The sequence below is a fragment of the Trichechus manatus genome, unplaced genomic scaffold, assembly GCF_000243295.1.
Source record: "Trichechus manatus latirostris isolate Lorelei unplaced genomic scaffold, TriManLat1.0 scaffold00080, whole genome shotgun sequence".
Lineage (NCBI taxonomy): Eukaryota > Metazoa > Chordata > Mammalia > Sirenia > Trichechidae > Trichechus > Trichechus manatus.
Genome location: NW_004444016.1, coordinates 10,468,189 through 10,483,956, shown reverse-complemented (window position 1 = coordinate 10,483,956; position 15,768 = coordinate 10,468,189). Strand labels below are relative to the sequence as shown.

General features: G+C 37.4%; 1 protein-coding gene across 5 annotated transcripts in view; it reads right to left on the bottom strand.

The window, feature by feature from the left end:
- Window positions 1–15,768, bottom strand: part of ARHGAP26 (Rho GTPase activating protein 26) — a 550,033-nt gene that overhangs the window by 244,001 nt on the left and 290,264 nt on the right. For all 5 annotated transcript variants that reach the window (XM_004381135.1, XM_023735643.1, XM_023735640.1 and 2 more), the window contains exons 13-14: window positions 11,730–11,795; window positions 7,225–7,299 (exon numbers count right to left, since the gene is read on the bottom strand). In XM_004381135.1, the coding sequence (XP_004381192.1) occupies window positions 7,225–7,299; window positions 11,730–11,795 (141 nt within the window). The remainder of the gene's footprint in view (window positions 1–7,224; window positions 7,300–11,729; window positions 11,796–15,768) is intronic.

Genomic DNA, 15,768 nt, shown 5'->3' with positions numbered 1-15,768 from the left:
GTGTGTGTGTGTGTGTGTGTGTGTGTGTGAGAGAAGGAGTGTCCCTTTATATCAAAGGAAATGAATTCAGAAAGGGGAAGGTCCTGGAAAAAACATGGCGGTGATAAGAAACACAGAACACTTCAGATAAACCAGAATTAAACTCTACTTCTCCCAGGACCATGACCAAAAAGCAGAACCACAAGAAATCTATTCAGGTTTAGAGGTCTACACTAAATGAAAGATTTAAAAATGTCACAAAGTTGGCTGGAATCATGTACAACAGCCCTCCAATTTCACACACGACGATGATGCTCATAGGATTCAGGAAAACAGTAGCAGAGCAAGTAGAATCTAGCCACAGTGAATTTAATAGCAAAGATTTATAAACTTCTCAGGTTTGATTAAACAGAAAATAAAAAAAAACTATGAAAATATTTGATAGTATAAAAGAGACCACTGGAATAATCTGAAATAACATTCAGGAATTACCTGTTCTGTATGTAGTATAAATAAAATTCTGAAAAATATGGATGCTGTGAAATAAGACCTCAAAAGATAAAAAGGGACAGACTGAAATAATAAAGGTGACTGTTGAAAGTAGAAATGAAAAGAATGGGATAAGTAAAATCAGTGAAGACACTAAAAGTTCAATTACAAAATTAAGATTTACATTATAAACAGCAAAGAAAATAATCAACCCAGCAGAAATTTAAATGGGTGATATGAATATGTGGTCATAGGTTTGATAATTTTTGCTAGAATGCAAAGAATCAGAAAACAAATACTTAAAAGGTGGAAAAAGAAAATAATGTATTTATTTTCAAGGTTGAGAATTTCAACAAACAAAAAAATAACTTGTTTTAAAATTTCTCATTAAATGATTATTGGTCAGTTTGATAACTATATGAGGAAAAGAAGAATTAGCTTCCATTTTGCATTCATATTCCAGATGGATTTTAAAGAAAACAAAACGTTTTTGTAATCCTGAATAGGGAAGGTCTTTTAAAGCATAATCCATCTAGAAAAAAAGATTGAAAGATTGGACTTAAGGAGCCCTGGTGGCACAGCAGTTAAGAGTTCAGGCTACTAACCAAAAGGTCAGCAATTAGAATCCACCAGCTGCTCCTTGCAAACCCTATGGAGCAATTCTACTCTGTCACATGGGGTCACTATGAGTCAGAATCGACTCAACAGCACTCAACAACAATACACTGGACTTTAAAAATATTTAAAATATCTGTAAAGACAAAACAAAAACACTATAAATAAAGTTCAAAGGCAAATGATAATATGTAAAAAATATTGGTAACATAGCCTCCATATCTAAAGAGCTCTTATAATCATTAAGAAAAATGCAAACATACCAATAAAAAATTAGGCTAAGAATATAAATAGGCAATACACAAAAGATAAATATAAATCACTAATAAACATGAACAAAAGGCCAACCTCACCAAAATTATAGAAATGCAAAGTTAAATTAAAAGGAGATACATTTAAAAATGCTTACAATTTGTATGCAAAAAAAGTTATACAAAGTGTGCAAGGATGTGGAGTATGGGGCACTCTTCTCATAGGTGGCTGACTGTAAATTTGGTAATATCAATTAAGAGCCTTAAAACATGTGCTTACATGTTTTGACCCAGAAGTTTAACATCTTAAATCCTAAGGAAACAGAGATGCATATAAAAATTTAAAATAATAGCAGCAAAGACTTATTGAATATTCAACACATGGAGGCTCTAGACTTGGCAATCCACATGTATCATTTCATTTAATCCTCACATTACTACAGAGGTTGTTGTTGTTGTTAGTTGCCTTTGAGTAGTCAGTTCCGACTCACTGCGACGACCTTATATACAATAGCACCACACCTTGTCCGGTCCTGCACCAGCTTCATGATGGTTGCTATGTTTGAGTCCATTTTTATAGCTACTGTGTCAATCCATCTTACTGAAGGTTTCTCTTGTTTTCATTGGGCCTCCACTTTAACAAACATAATGTTCTTTTCTTGCAACTGAAAATTCATGTATCACAACAGATTATGGAAATATGGACTATTACTACACATGCAGAGATAGAAGACTAAAAGGGTTTGAATAATCTGTCTAGGGTCAAACAAATAAGCAATAGAATTGAAACTTGTCAACTCCAAAGTCTGTGTTCTTAACCCCTGCTATCCTGCCCCTATGGGGATAGTCACCTGAGTGCTTTTTAGAATGATGAAAAATTGCAATCAGCCTAAATGTCAAGAAGAGTGAACTTATTAAAACATTATAGTACATCTACACTATATGTGGCCAAGAAAATCACACTCTAGAAGAACTTGAATAACATGGGAAAAAAGACACTCTATAGTGTTGCATGAATAAAGCCTGCTAAAAAGCAGTATATGTACACAGTGTGAATCTAATTTTGTAAACATGATATGTTATGCTATATCGTATTATATTTAAAAGGTAACAGTGATATGATAAACAGTCTGTAAAGGTTATCTGCACTCCGCAGGATTTTAATTTTCTTCTTTCCAAATTTTCTACAATGACCATGCCTAACTTTTAATACAAAAAAAGTGATTTAAAATACACAGGGAGAGAAAGGAAGAAAGATCTGTACAGGCATATAATTGATGTAAAAAAACAAAAACAAATGTTAGGCTAAAATATGGAAAAATTTATCTTCTCCTAACATGCAGGGAAACAAACAAACAAACAAAAACCCAGTACACGCACAAAAGATCATCTATTTCTAGGAATTTGTAAGTCTCCCCAAGTCCTTTTCATTCTCCAAAGATTAATGACCTCTGTTGCTAGGAGGAAGGGATCAAGGGTAACTCTTGGCATGACAGTAGCACAAGGCTGTATGAAATTCTAGCCAGCTTTCTTAAGAAATCCTAAACAGTAAACATAGACAGTCTCAAAGCACTGGCCCTTGTATTCCTCTTCCAACCTGAAGTCCCTCAAAAGGTTAAGAGAGCAGAGCATAAACTCAAAATGATCAACAGAAGTCTCTGGTTTTTACTTTTACACACACTTTCAATAATAAAGCACACTATTCCACTTTAGAGAGCGTCTGACAAACTCAATCTTACATAGTGCCTGGCATATATTAGGGTATCTGATGCATATACGATAAAGAGATAACGAACGAATGGTTCACACTCAGCCCAGGCAGTTCAGGGAACGGTTTTGGAGTATAGGTTTGGAGTAAAATTTATTTTACATTCTTGGCTAGCCCAGCCCAGTACCAGTACCAAATTCTGATGGGCATGATCACAAATGGGAAGGGAGACAGAGCTTTCTCTTCAGGTTCTAAGTGTCCCAAGCTTAATGGGAAATTTTTCAATTCCAAGATTCAGAACTGGCTAACATAACTAGGAGTGAGAGTCACAGATACCATTCTCATCTTTTAATCTGATATTGCACCATGGTCATCTCTCAGCTCTGTTTGGACCTCACTTTGGATTCTAGTCTATCTGTGACGTCCTTCTGGCAGAGGCAGTGGGCCTTGTGATTTTCAGCTGCTAGTTATTAGTTTTTCCTGATATTCCTCAGATGTTCACGATTACTTTATCCGTGGGAAGACTAAGGAAGAGAACTGGACAAATATCTTGTTTGAGGGTCACTAAGTGATAAAAACAAGATTCTTTCATAACCACTTTCCTTCCTTAGCACAACTGAGCTAAGGTTGTTCTTTCTTAAATTAGTAAGCCAGTTTAAAATGTCATATTTCTTTTTATTAATGTCACTTTACATGATATTCTCCCATCTTTGAAGTCTCTCTCTACCCCTTCCACTCTCCCACACCCAGTTGGTTACAAAGTCCTGCTGAGTTTCTAATCATTTTGAGTCTGTCCTTTCTTCCTGAGCTGAGAACAGCTATCTGGTTAGCCCTTGATACGGTATGCTCTGCCTAACCTATTGTGACTGTCTCCTAAACTGTCTGTTTCCTTAATGTTTTTCATGATCAAATACAAGCTGCACATTGACATTGCTGCCAGGGTTATCTTCCTAAAGCTACAATTTAATCTTGTCTTACTTATATTGGACACTTTCTTTTTTTTTAGGTGTTGTTTTTTAAACCTAGCCAGCAGCCATTGCTTCAGGGAAGCACTCCGCCATCATTCTATTAATAATCCTGCTCAGTCCATGGACTAACTAACCCCTGATGGCCCTTTCCTTTCAACCTCCCCTCAACACACACACATAACCAGAAATAGGCACAGGATCCAGGCCTGGCCAGGATGGTCCATCTGCCATGTACCATGTGACTGGCCTGAGATCGAGACGTGAGCCATGTGATTGGTCCTCTATGGCATCTTCTGCAAAAATTGTCAAGAAAGACCCTCTCGAAGCCATGGCCCCTGGACTTTCTGTTAACCCAGAACTAAAACCATTCCTAAAGCCCACTCTTCAGACAAAGATTAGACTGGACTATAAAATATAAAATAATACTTGTGAAGAGTGTGCTTCTTAGTTCAATCAGATACATGAGACCAAATGGGTGGCTCCTGTCCAGAGGCAGGATGAGAAGGCAGGAAGGGACATGAACTGGTTGAATGGACACAAGAAACCTGGGGTGGAAAGAGGGAGTGTACTGTCACATTATAGAAATTGCAACTAGGGTCACATAACAATATGTGTATAAATTTTTGCATGAGAAATTAACTTGAGCTGTAAACTTTCACCTAAAGCCCAATTAATAGAGAAAGAAAAAAAGAAACACCCTCTCTTCTCAGTGATCACAATCTCCAGCTCAGGCTGGAGCTATCTGGGATGCTCTTTCCCACAGAGAATAAAGTCTATTAGAGAATAAAGCCAATACCAAGACAAGCAGAGTTCACAAACAATCAGAAGCCAAGGGAAAAAGTGGGAAAGGCTCCAGAAAATTCAAAGATGTCTTTTGAGTCACCAGACCCTGCCACGCTTCCACCACCTTGGACTTAGCAGTTATGTGAGCAAATAAATGCTTTTCCCCCCGTAAACTCTTCTGAATTGTCTTCTTGCATTGTGAGCAAGAGTCCTAATACATACAACTCTACTACTTAGAAAACTTTAACATCACTTCCTACAGAAAAGAAACAGACCCAAAGTCCTTAGCATAATTATCAAGTTCTCTACAAAAGGGGCCATCTTAGCTTTCCAGCTACCCCAGCCTTAAGTGCTTCTTTCAAATATTAAAATAGTATTAACAATAGAATCAACACCCTCTGTTATAGCCATCACTGGCTTGTGTCTAGAGTCTTCCTCCCACCATGCCACTGCTCGTAATATTCCCTGAGATCAAATCACTCTTCTACTCTCTCCCTCACTATTCAATCTTCCAAACCCAGCTCACTGGAGGTGCCCACATCATGTTCTACATTACAGCTTTGATATACATGCATATCCCTTCCCTCCCAGGGCTCTTTGCAGACAAGGAGTAGCTCTTTTCTAAAGTTCAGTCTTTAGCACTCAACAATTTTTTTCAGAAATTAGACACTTCAGAAATGTTTACAAATTTTGTCAGAAATGAAAGACTGAGGATTGATATCTGTTAGACTCTTAATTCCTCCTTACATTCAAATTTCTGAAAAATTAACCAAATCATCATACAATCCAGCAATTATACTCTTGGACATTTATCCTAGAGAAACACAAGTTTATACTCATACAAAAACCTTCATAGCAGCTTTATACATAATAGCCAAAACCAGAAACAACCCAAATGTTCTTCAATGGGTGAATAGTTAAACTGTGGTACATCTATATAATGGAATACAACTCAGCCATAAAAAGGTACAAACTATTAATATATGCAACAACTTGGATAAATCTTGAAGGAATTACACTGAGTAAAGAAATAAAAAAGCCAGCCAATCTCAAAGGTTATATATTGTATGACTCATTTATATAACATACTTAAAATGACAAAATTATAGAAATGGAGAACAAATTAGTAGTTGCTGGGGGTTAAGGATGGAAAAGGCCAGTGGGTGAGGCCCTAAAAGGATCATTAGGGATCCTAGTGGTAATAGAACTGTTTTGTATCTTGATTGTATCGATGTCAATATTCTGGCTGTGATATTGTAATACTCTTTTGCAAGATGTTACCATTGGGGGAAAGTGGGTTAAAACACAGGATCTCTCTGTATTACTTCTTATAACTTTATGTGAATATGTAACTATCTCAAAATAAAAAAGTTTAATTATAAAAACAGCTAACCACATCCAAAATATGAACCGAAAAACAGATACTCAATGCAAGAGTACCTCACAAACAGTCATAGCTTCAAACAACAGATCTCATTGTGACCAGTGCACTAGTGCACTCAAGAGGCAGGTAGACTACTCAAAAAAACAAGTAGAGAAGACAGTTGTTCTGGTCAACATGAGAGAGGAGGTTTCCTTAAATATGAAAAGGTGATGAGTTATTTTTAGAAATTGGGATGGCAAATGAAATCACAAATACTAAAAAGAGAACCGTCTCTGCCCAGAACACCGAGCTGGGGCCCTGAACGCCAATCCGTCTTGATAAGCGTGTGGCTGGGACTTGCCTGGGGATGAATAACAGCCACTGATCTGTGAAATCTGATCTGTTTGCCATTTAGATCCATGTGACTCACTGAGGCTGGCTGCATTCGTATCCAAAAATACAGGAAATCTGCAGCCTAAGCAAATTTGGCTCATTGGCTCATGGGTTTTTGATTCAAATACTGCACATTTGGAGATAGTAGTTTTATATTTATATCACCAAATGCAAAGGAGGTTCTGCTGGTCAAGTGACAAGGACTAGGTTGAAATCTAGAAGCAAAGAGGAGAGGATCAGAATTATCTGCTTATATACATTTTATCTAGGGGTTACCTGATACCTTCTCAGTGACAGAGAACATGAGATCTGAGGTCCTCTACAGGCTAGAATGATGCCCTTCCTTGGGCACTGGGTGTGCATCACTAAATACCTGTCTGAAAAGAGGACCGAGGGAGTCATGAGCTAGTAAGGGCAGAGTAGGGTGTGGTGGTCACATGAGTGACCAAGCGCCACTTGGACTGCCAGTGGCCAAGTCTACAAACAGAGAGGGTGTGGTGCCTCAGACCTGGCATTTTTTGTTTTGGCCAATCCCACCCAGAACCTCTTCCAGTAATGCCTGCAGCCACGACAACTGGTGAGCGGGGCAGCTGATTTCTGGGCGTTACCCTGTGCACAACCCCAATTCCTTGGTGACTGTTCAGACCTGCCTGCCAGAGCCACTGCTGCACTCACCCATCAGGACACTCAGCAACTTCTGCACTCTGGAGTTGACCCCCACGATACGGTACAGCCCTTGTTCATTGATCCCTGAGGAGAGAAAGAGTGATGATTTAATTAGAGGCACGTCAGGACACAAGTCAGGCCAACCCAGGCAAATGGATTTTTTTTCATTTTCTCAGCCTTTCTAAAAGCTGCTCTAATTAAAGTCCCCTGTCACTCAGCTCCACTCTTAGCGAAGGAGTGGGATTTAGTACAGCTGTCTAGGATTTCACGGATGTGCTGCACACTTCAGCCCTCGCGTTAGTTCAGTCATCAGAGGGAGAAGAAACCTTCTTCTTCTCTTGCCAAAGGCAGCATTTGAAGAGTTTTGAAGGATGTAAAATATATACTTCTAAATATATGTCATATTTAACCAGTATTTAATTTAAAAAGTAAAAAAAAGACATGATAAAAATTTCATGCAATAGAAAAGGATAAATGTTTTACAATCTAATCTTACATAGATTGCAGAATGAAATCTTACAGAATGAAAATATTGAGATGTAAGGACATTTTTTAATTTCGTGGAATGTTAGCCAAGACTGAGAAGTTAGAAAGTCTATTCATTTATAATGTAAATATTCTACTTCTTTGTAAAGAAAAAAAAAAGAGAACCTTCTTCACTCAACCCAAGGAAATGTGCAATTGGACTAAAGGGGTTTAATTTCAAATACTCAGAGAACCAAGAACTAACTCACCTCAGTACTTTGGTTCATTTAAATGCACAGGTTAGATCACCACTGTACCAGTTACAAAAGGGGACAATTTAGACCTCTTTTCTTAAAACTTTCCAATGGCTTCCCACTGCATTTAGACCATGATCCAAACTCCTTATCATGGTCTGTAAGGCCCTACACTCTGCTCTAGCCACCCTGGCCTTCTCGTTACTCCAGTACACCAAGCTTATGCCCCACCTCACAGCCTTCACACTCACTGATACATGTAATGCACTTTTCCCAGATCTTTCCATCACATAGGTCTCAGCTTAAACACAATCTTTTTAAAGTCTCCCACGACCAACACTATTGGTCATTCCCCTACCCCAGTTTTACTTTCTTTATATCAGTTAACAGTATCTGAAATTATCTTGTTTATTTGGTTTTTGTTTGTTTTTCTTGTAACTAGAATATAAACTCTAAGTATAATAAGTGATTCTACCTTGTTCATCATTACATTCCCAGCCCCTAGATGAGTATATGGTACATGATAATGAATAAAACACAGAGCTAAATTATAAAATACTTTGGGCTAAAACACAATTTCCTGGAAGAAATTTAGGAAAAGGCTGATTCTGCAGTTTCTTCAACAAGACCTATAGAGAAGTAGAACTAATGAATAAAAGGTAGTGATCTAGAATGATAGGACCTTACAGCTGAAAAGGATCTGTAAAATCATGCACATCATTCTGCATGGTTCACAGGCTTGGAACCCCTGGTCAAAAACAGACAGGAGTCCAAGTTACTCAGTTGCAGAACCATGGTTCAGTAACATGGAAGCTTAAAGGGCTTGTCCTTTCTGAAGTATCTCTACTTCTTGTTCCTTTCAGGCTTGTGCCTTCCTGGGACTTTACACAATCCTGGCTGCCCCGAATGATAAACTCCAGAGAGTATGGGATGTCTATTAATCCATGGTCACTATAAACGTGCGTACAAACATGCATTACAATAAATACCCACATCCTTCAACTATTTAGGCTAAAATGGTATTTAACTCACACTGTTCTTATTTCCCCATTTTGCTAAATGAAAAATTTCTTAGAAGTTAAAAAGTATCATTTTCATCTTCATTTTAAGGAAGAAGGGGACAAGAGGTAGAGGCTAACAGACTAAAACAATTGGTGACCCTCTTCTTCCTTTACTACTTATTGCATATATTTTCTGGTTTTGCATCAGGAAAAGTTGTCTGTCTGAGCTACTGGTTTGCATTTATCCCACAGACTCTGTAAAATGTTTTAAATGATTAGTTTCCCTCTTGGTTTTAGCTGCTGAAAAACTGAGAGACAAACAGGTGGCCCATCTTCGGCAAGCAGATGAACTTCATGGGGAAGCATTTTGTTTTGGACTCACTCTTGGCTCCATTTTTATGCCTCTACCTTGGTTAACCCTACATCTCTTATTTCTCTTGCTTTTTTTTTTTTTTTTTTAATGAAAAACAAATTAAAACTTCTGTTGAAAAATTACCTGCGTAATACATGCTCAAAAAAATTAGACCCAGGGACAAGGACTAGAAGACAGGAGGGGACAGGAAAGCTGGTAATAGCGAACCCAAGGTTGAGAAGGGAGAGTGTTGACATGTCATGGGGTTGTTAACCAATGTCATAAAACAATATGTGTACTAACTGTTTAATGAGAAGCTAGTTTGTTCTGTAAACCGTCATCTAAAGTACAAGAAAAAAAGGAAAAATACTGTAAAAAAAAAAAAAAAAAAAACCTGTAAAAATATTTACAAGATATATCCCAAAATGTGTAACATATCCCTAAAAAAAAAAAAAAAGAAGATGTTAAATGGTGATAATCAATTTTATAGTTTGTGGTTTTCCCTTATATTCTTACAGAATTCTTGATGTCATAGGTCAAAACTTATCATTGTACTGCTCATCTTGAGAGACCTATTTCCTAAAAGAATCATGGCAATAAGTTTGTGTTTAGTAAGTTTTCTAAATTATTAAACAGAGCTGGGGCAATCTTACAGCTTTGAAAAAATACATTTTCAACGTTACTATTTTAAAAAAATTAGAAACTATAGTTAAGGTAAATCGATAAATCAAAAAAAGACAGTTAAAAAACACCAGGACAACCAGTGATAACACAATGATAGCTACCCATGAAGCTACAGATCCCGCCCCTCCACCAGACTCCCGCCCCCATAAAGGGTTTTTATACTGGACAAATTGTTTGGTAACTTGCATTTGCCACTTTATATTATACATAATACATATTTATATATATATATAAAATCTTGTCATGTCAATAAATGTATTTCCACTGCATTTGAGTGCTTCATATTTTTTACTGCATGGATATACCACTGTTGATTTAGCCAATTTTTGAGACATTTGTCTAGTTGCTGTTTTTTTTTTCTTCACCTTAACAACACCACTGTGTAAACATCCTTATGGCTCAATCTTGGCCCATATCTTTATTTCCGCAAGATCAGTTCCCAGAAATTTCACCAATTTTGACTTTATAGTCTTTAATTATATTTTACGTTTTCTGTAAGCTGCCTTAACTTTTTGTTGAAGGAAGGCATAGCAAAAATAGGCAAACATTAAAAGTTTCAGCATATTAATATAAGTACTTTGGATAAGAATACCTTTCGACTAGGTATAAGAGTAGAAGCTTATGAGGTTCTAGTTTTTGTTTTTTTCCTCCTCCTCCGATGTTTCATAGCTCCTTTAAAAGTTCATGTTTCTTAACTAATATGAGTTATGGGACCTGCTTTAAAAGACAGAATTTCTTTCCAACAAATAAAAAGGGCTGGTAGGATGAAAGGCTGTGGAATAAATAAGATTCACATCTTTGATAATGGTCAAATCAAATCCAGTGGAAAGATCATTAACAGCTCTCGTCGGGGGTACAATAGACCAGTGCATTCAAAGCTCCAGACTGCCAGAACTGAGGCATCTCCTTTGCGGCAGGAGGAGATGGAGAACTACTGGGCTTAACTAGCTCCTCTGAACTCAAGGCACTGCTCCTACGGACCCAGGAAAGATCAATGTGCGACAGGCAAGGCCTGATTGCAGCACCACTGTAGGAAGTTGGGTGCTTTATCTCTGCCCTTCTCTCTACCTGAATGGTACCCAGGGACTGGGTCCCCAGAGCAGAGGTTCTTAATCTCGGGTCCATGGACCCCAAGAGGTCCACTGGATAGAATTCAGAGGAAGCCTAGGAGCTTTATCGGGGAAGCAATCACATCTTTATTTTCTCTAACCTAAAACTGAAATTAAGCATTTCCTTCCATTATGAATGTAGGCAACACATCACAGTAGCATTAGCAGTACCTACTTGCTCAGAAATCACAGATATTTTCATAACTCATTAAAATTGTTACAGACATCTTGAAATACTTCCAAATCATGCTGGTTATTAGACCTACTACTATATCTTGTGTTATTTAATGTGTTAACAAAGAAACATATTGATATATCACAACTAGGGTATTTTAGATATATTTTGATAACTGAATTGCAATAACTGGTTTCCTTGGTAATTCTTTTTTTTTTTTTTTTTTTAATTTACATGCATAGAAAAACATTCTTCTGAAAAGAGGTCCATAGGCTTCACTAGCCAAAGAGGTCCATAACACAAAATAAGTTGAAAGCCCCTGCCCCAGGGCAACACAACTTGCAGAAACACAGAGTATGGCACTTGGGGAGTTAATGAGTCACTTAAAATTGGGAAACTGCAGGTAGCAGGGCTGACTCCTCATCAGATGCATGACCTTCTCTGAGAACAATGTCATCTGCTGAATCACTTTACCTCTGGTTTCCACAGCGTGGATGCATTTCCTGATTACGCTGAAGCCGATGCTGTCCAACTGTGCCACTGAAAGAGCAAGAGAGGGCAGTCAAGAGGCTGGTCATGCAAATCAACCCCAGGACAAGGCTCAGCCACCCCAGAATATACCAATCCCTGGTGTAGCCATGTATCCTTTTATGATAAATAAGTGCATGTATTATGTCATTTAATTCTCACAGTACTGAAGAAATTGCAGCACAGAGTGATAAGCACCTTGCTGAAGGAGTAACTAGGCATCCTTTAAATTGCTTTGTTAACAGAAGCTATAGGAATAGCTGCCTGCTGGTTTTCTTCAAAAAGTACAAATTAAGTGCTCTATAAATGTTGAGTAACTGCTTTATGGATTATCTCATTTAATCCTTGCAAGTCCTCCAGATGATACTATCATTAGCCCCATATCATAGACAAAGAAACAGATTTGGCAAGGCTAAATATCTTGAACAAAGCCATAGAGCTAATACATGGGAGACTGGCTCCAGAGCCCATACTCTAATCACCACCAAACTGCCCTGAATGTGACTCTGAGTTAAAGAGAAAAGTATAATCCTGCTCAGGTGACTAGGAAAAAAGGGGGAAAGAACTAAAGGAAAAATAAAACAGCCAAGAACTACCTGAAGAAGAACCACTAAGGCAGGAGAGTCAACCCTCTGTGTGGAAAATCAGAAGGTTCTCCATTTGCTCCAAACTCACTGATGTCATTCAGAAAATAAATGATCAACTGTAGCAACTTTTTCCACAGTGAAAGACCAGTTTCCAATCTGGCAGCTAGGCTGGAAATCTACCAAAATTCATCGCCACACTTTGGTTATCCAGTGATAAGATGTGTGGTAATCTTTAAGAATGGGTTTGTCTTTGATCTCCTTAGGCAATTAGGTCATGGCATTCTACAACCTAAATGTTCACAGTGGAGAAGGGAGTGGTACAAAGTAAGAAAGTGAGCTTTACAAATGATTTGTCATTATCCCAGGGCAAGAGAGAAACTTGTAAAATACGACAACTGAACAGAACTTAAACTCATCTTGAATCTAATCCAGATGGAATCTTTCTCTAATTCTTAACTTTTATGGGTGAACTTTGAGCCAATGAAGATAAAGTTCTTTTAAAAAAAAAATCACTGAGAATTCCCAAAATCAAACTAAAAAGGAACGCTAATTTACCATAACATCTCTTCCCAAAGGGAAATAGCTGTTACACTTACATGCATACTTATTGCTAAGTGGTACTTATTATAAACACACTCAGCCTCTAGGATAGTAAGTAAAGAAAAGAAGTAGGAAAACAATGTTTTTCTCCCTGGAGACCACCTGCTATACAAACCATTCCTCTCATTCCCTTAAAAGCTGTAAGGAACCTACTGACTCAATCCCTTGCCTTTTCCAGTATCAACCAAGTACTTACTCTCTGCAAATTGTGATGGCTCAAGCTTTCTGACTAGAACCTGGAAGCCAGACGTAAATCCTTATTCCAACTGAAACTCAATTAACTCATGCCATAGATATTTTTCAATTTAATAACAAGCTACAATACACAGGCCAAATAGCTGCTGGAAATTTTATTTTTTTAATTACAGCTTTATTGCGATATAATTCACATATCATAAAGTTCACCAATTTAAAGTATACAATTCAGTGGTTTTTAGTATATTTACAAAGCAGAGCATCAATCTTTGCTCTCTAATTCCAGAACATTTTCATTTCCCCCAAAAGAAACCCCATATCCATCAGCAAGCCAACTTTTTATTTCTCCTCTTAACCTAGACCCTAGCAACCACTAATCTATGTTTTGTCTGTATGGATTTGCCTATTCTGGACATTTCATATAAGTGGAACATACAATATACGGTCTTTTTGTCTAGCTTCTTTCACTTATGTTTTCAAGCTTCATCATGCTATAGCATGTATCAGTACTTATTCCTTCTTATGGCTGAATAATAGTCCAAAGTATGGATATATTTTATGTATCCATTTTTCAGCTGGTGGACATTAAGGTTGTTTCCACTTTTGGGCTATTATGAACAATGCTGCTATGAACATCTGGATACAAGTCTTTGTGTGGACATATTTTTCATTTTTCTCAGGTATATGCTAGGATTACATTTGCTGGGTCATAGTGTAACTCTATGCTTAACTCTTTAGGAACTGCCAAACTGATTTCCAAAGTGGCTGCATCATTTTACATTTCCACCAGCAATATATGAGGGCTCCAATTTCTCCAGAGCCTTGCCAACATTTACTACTGTCCTTTTTATTACACTTATGTTAGTGGGTGTGAAGTGGCATCTCAGTGTGGTTTTGACTTACATTTCCCTAATGACTAATGACGTTGAGCATCTTTTCATGTGTAGGGGTGGATTTGCATCCTTTATACAGTAGTCAGAATAAAGCCTACTGGAAAATATTTGTCAGCAGGGGGAATTATTTTTTGTACTTAAGGAGGTTTCCAAAATGTTTATAACTAATATTCAGTGGCCAGTTGAAGCCTTTTAGTTCTTCTTTTGAGAGGTGTCTGAGAGAATCCTTCCATGGGGACAACAGTCAAAGAATTTTGGGAGAGAAAAAAACCGCCATTTTGCACATAGTTCTCTGGGCAGCTGCGGAAACTCCTTCTAAACTTGGGTATTTAAGGTTGTTTGAGCACGGTCTTACACTAGGCATTAACGAATATTTGTTCCTGGTACAAACATTATTCTGCTTTCTTATCCTGTGAACTTCACTAAAAATTCTGGAAAATTGGGAAGAACCCAGCACCTGACAGTGATGACCCAGTGGCCAGAAGATACATGCTCATAAAGCCATTGGCCCACCTAGTAAAAGAAATAAGGACAGAGTCGCATATAACCCTGTAGAGGCAGATCAGTCTTTGAGCCTTTTCTTGTGGAACTGTGAGAAGTCAGACCCTTTCCCAGGTAAGTAATACCTAATGGAAAAGAATTAAAATGGAACCTTCCAAGTATGTCCAGAAAAAATTAAAATTCTACCAACCAGTGGTGCAGTGGTTAAGGGCTCAGCTGCTAATCAAAAGGTTGGCAGTTTGAATATACCAGCTGCTCCTTGGAAACCCTATGGGGCAGTTATATTCTGTCCTATAGGGGCACTATGAGAGTCAGAATCGACTCAATGGCAACAGGTTTGCTGTTTTTGTTTTTTGTTTTGGTATAAGAAATACAATTGCTTCTTTGGAAAATGGCAAGGCTAAACCTCTAAGTAAAGGTTCCTCTTTGGCCTTCCTAACATTACAGGTTCTTCAACTGGTTTTAAACCAAATCCCTTTTCTTGAAATAAATCTTACATAAACATTACACATTAAGACCTTCCACATTACACATGTAATACAGTATTTATTAGTAATATATTAGTTGTCTACGTTCAAGAGTATATAACATTTACATATTGCAAAGTCAAACATTAAGAGGTCAAGGTAACTCTCTGTTAGCCTCTAATGTGTTAAAGTTAAATATTGATGGTAATAATCACAGTTTCATAAATAGGCAAAATTGTGTTAAGAAAGAGAATTCACACCAAACACCAGTTCCCCCAAGAAAGAACTCATGAAATACAGTTTAACAATCATTGCTCTACAGAATTAAACGAAATAGAGAATAGAAAAACAATTGGAAGAGTTAACAAGACCAAAAGCTGCTTCTTTGAAAAGATCAACAAAATTGATAAACCACTGGCCAAACTGACAAAAGAAAAACAGGAGAGGAAGCAAATAACCCAAGTAAGAAATGAGATGAGCAATATCACAACAGACCCAACTGAAATTAAAAGAATCATAACAGAATACTAGGAAAAATGTACTCCAACAAATTTGAAAGCCAAGAGGAAATGGGCAAATTTCTAGAAACTCACTGCCTACCTAAACTAATACAAAAAGAGATAGAACAACTAAATAAACCTATAACAAAAGAAGAGATTGAAAAAGTACTTTAAAAACTCCCTACAAAAAAAGGCCTGGCCCTGACGGTTTCACTGAAGAATTCTACAAAACTTACAGAGAA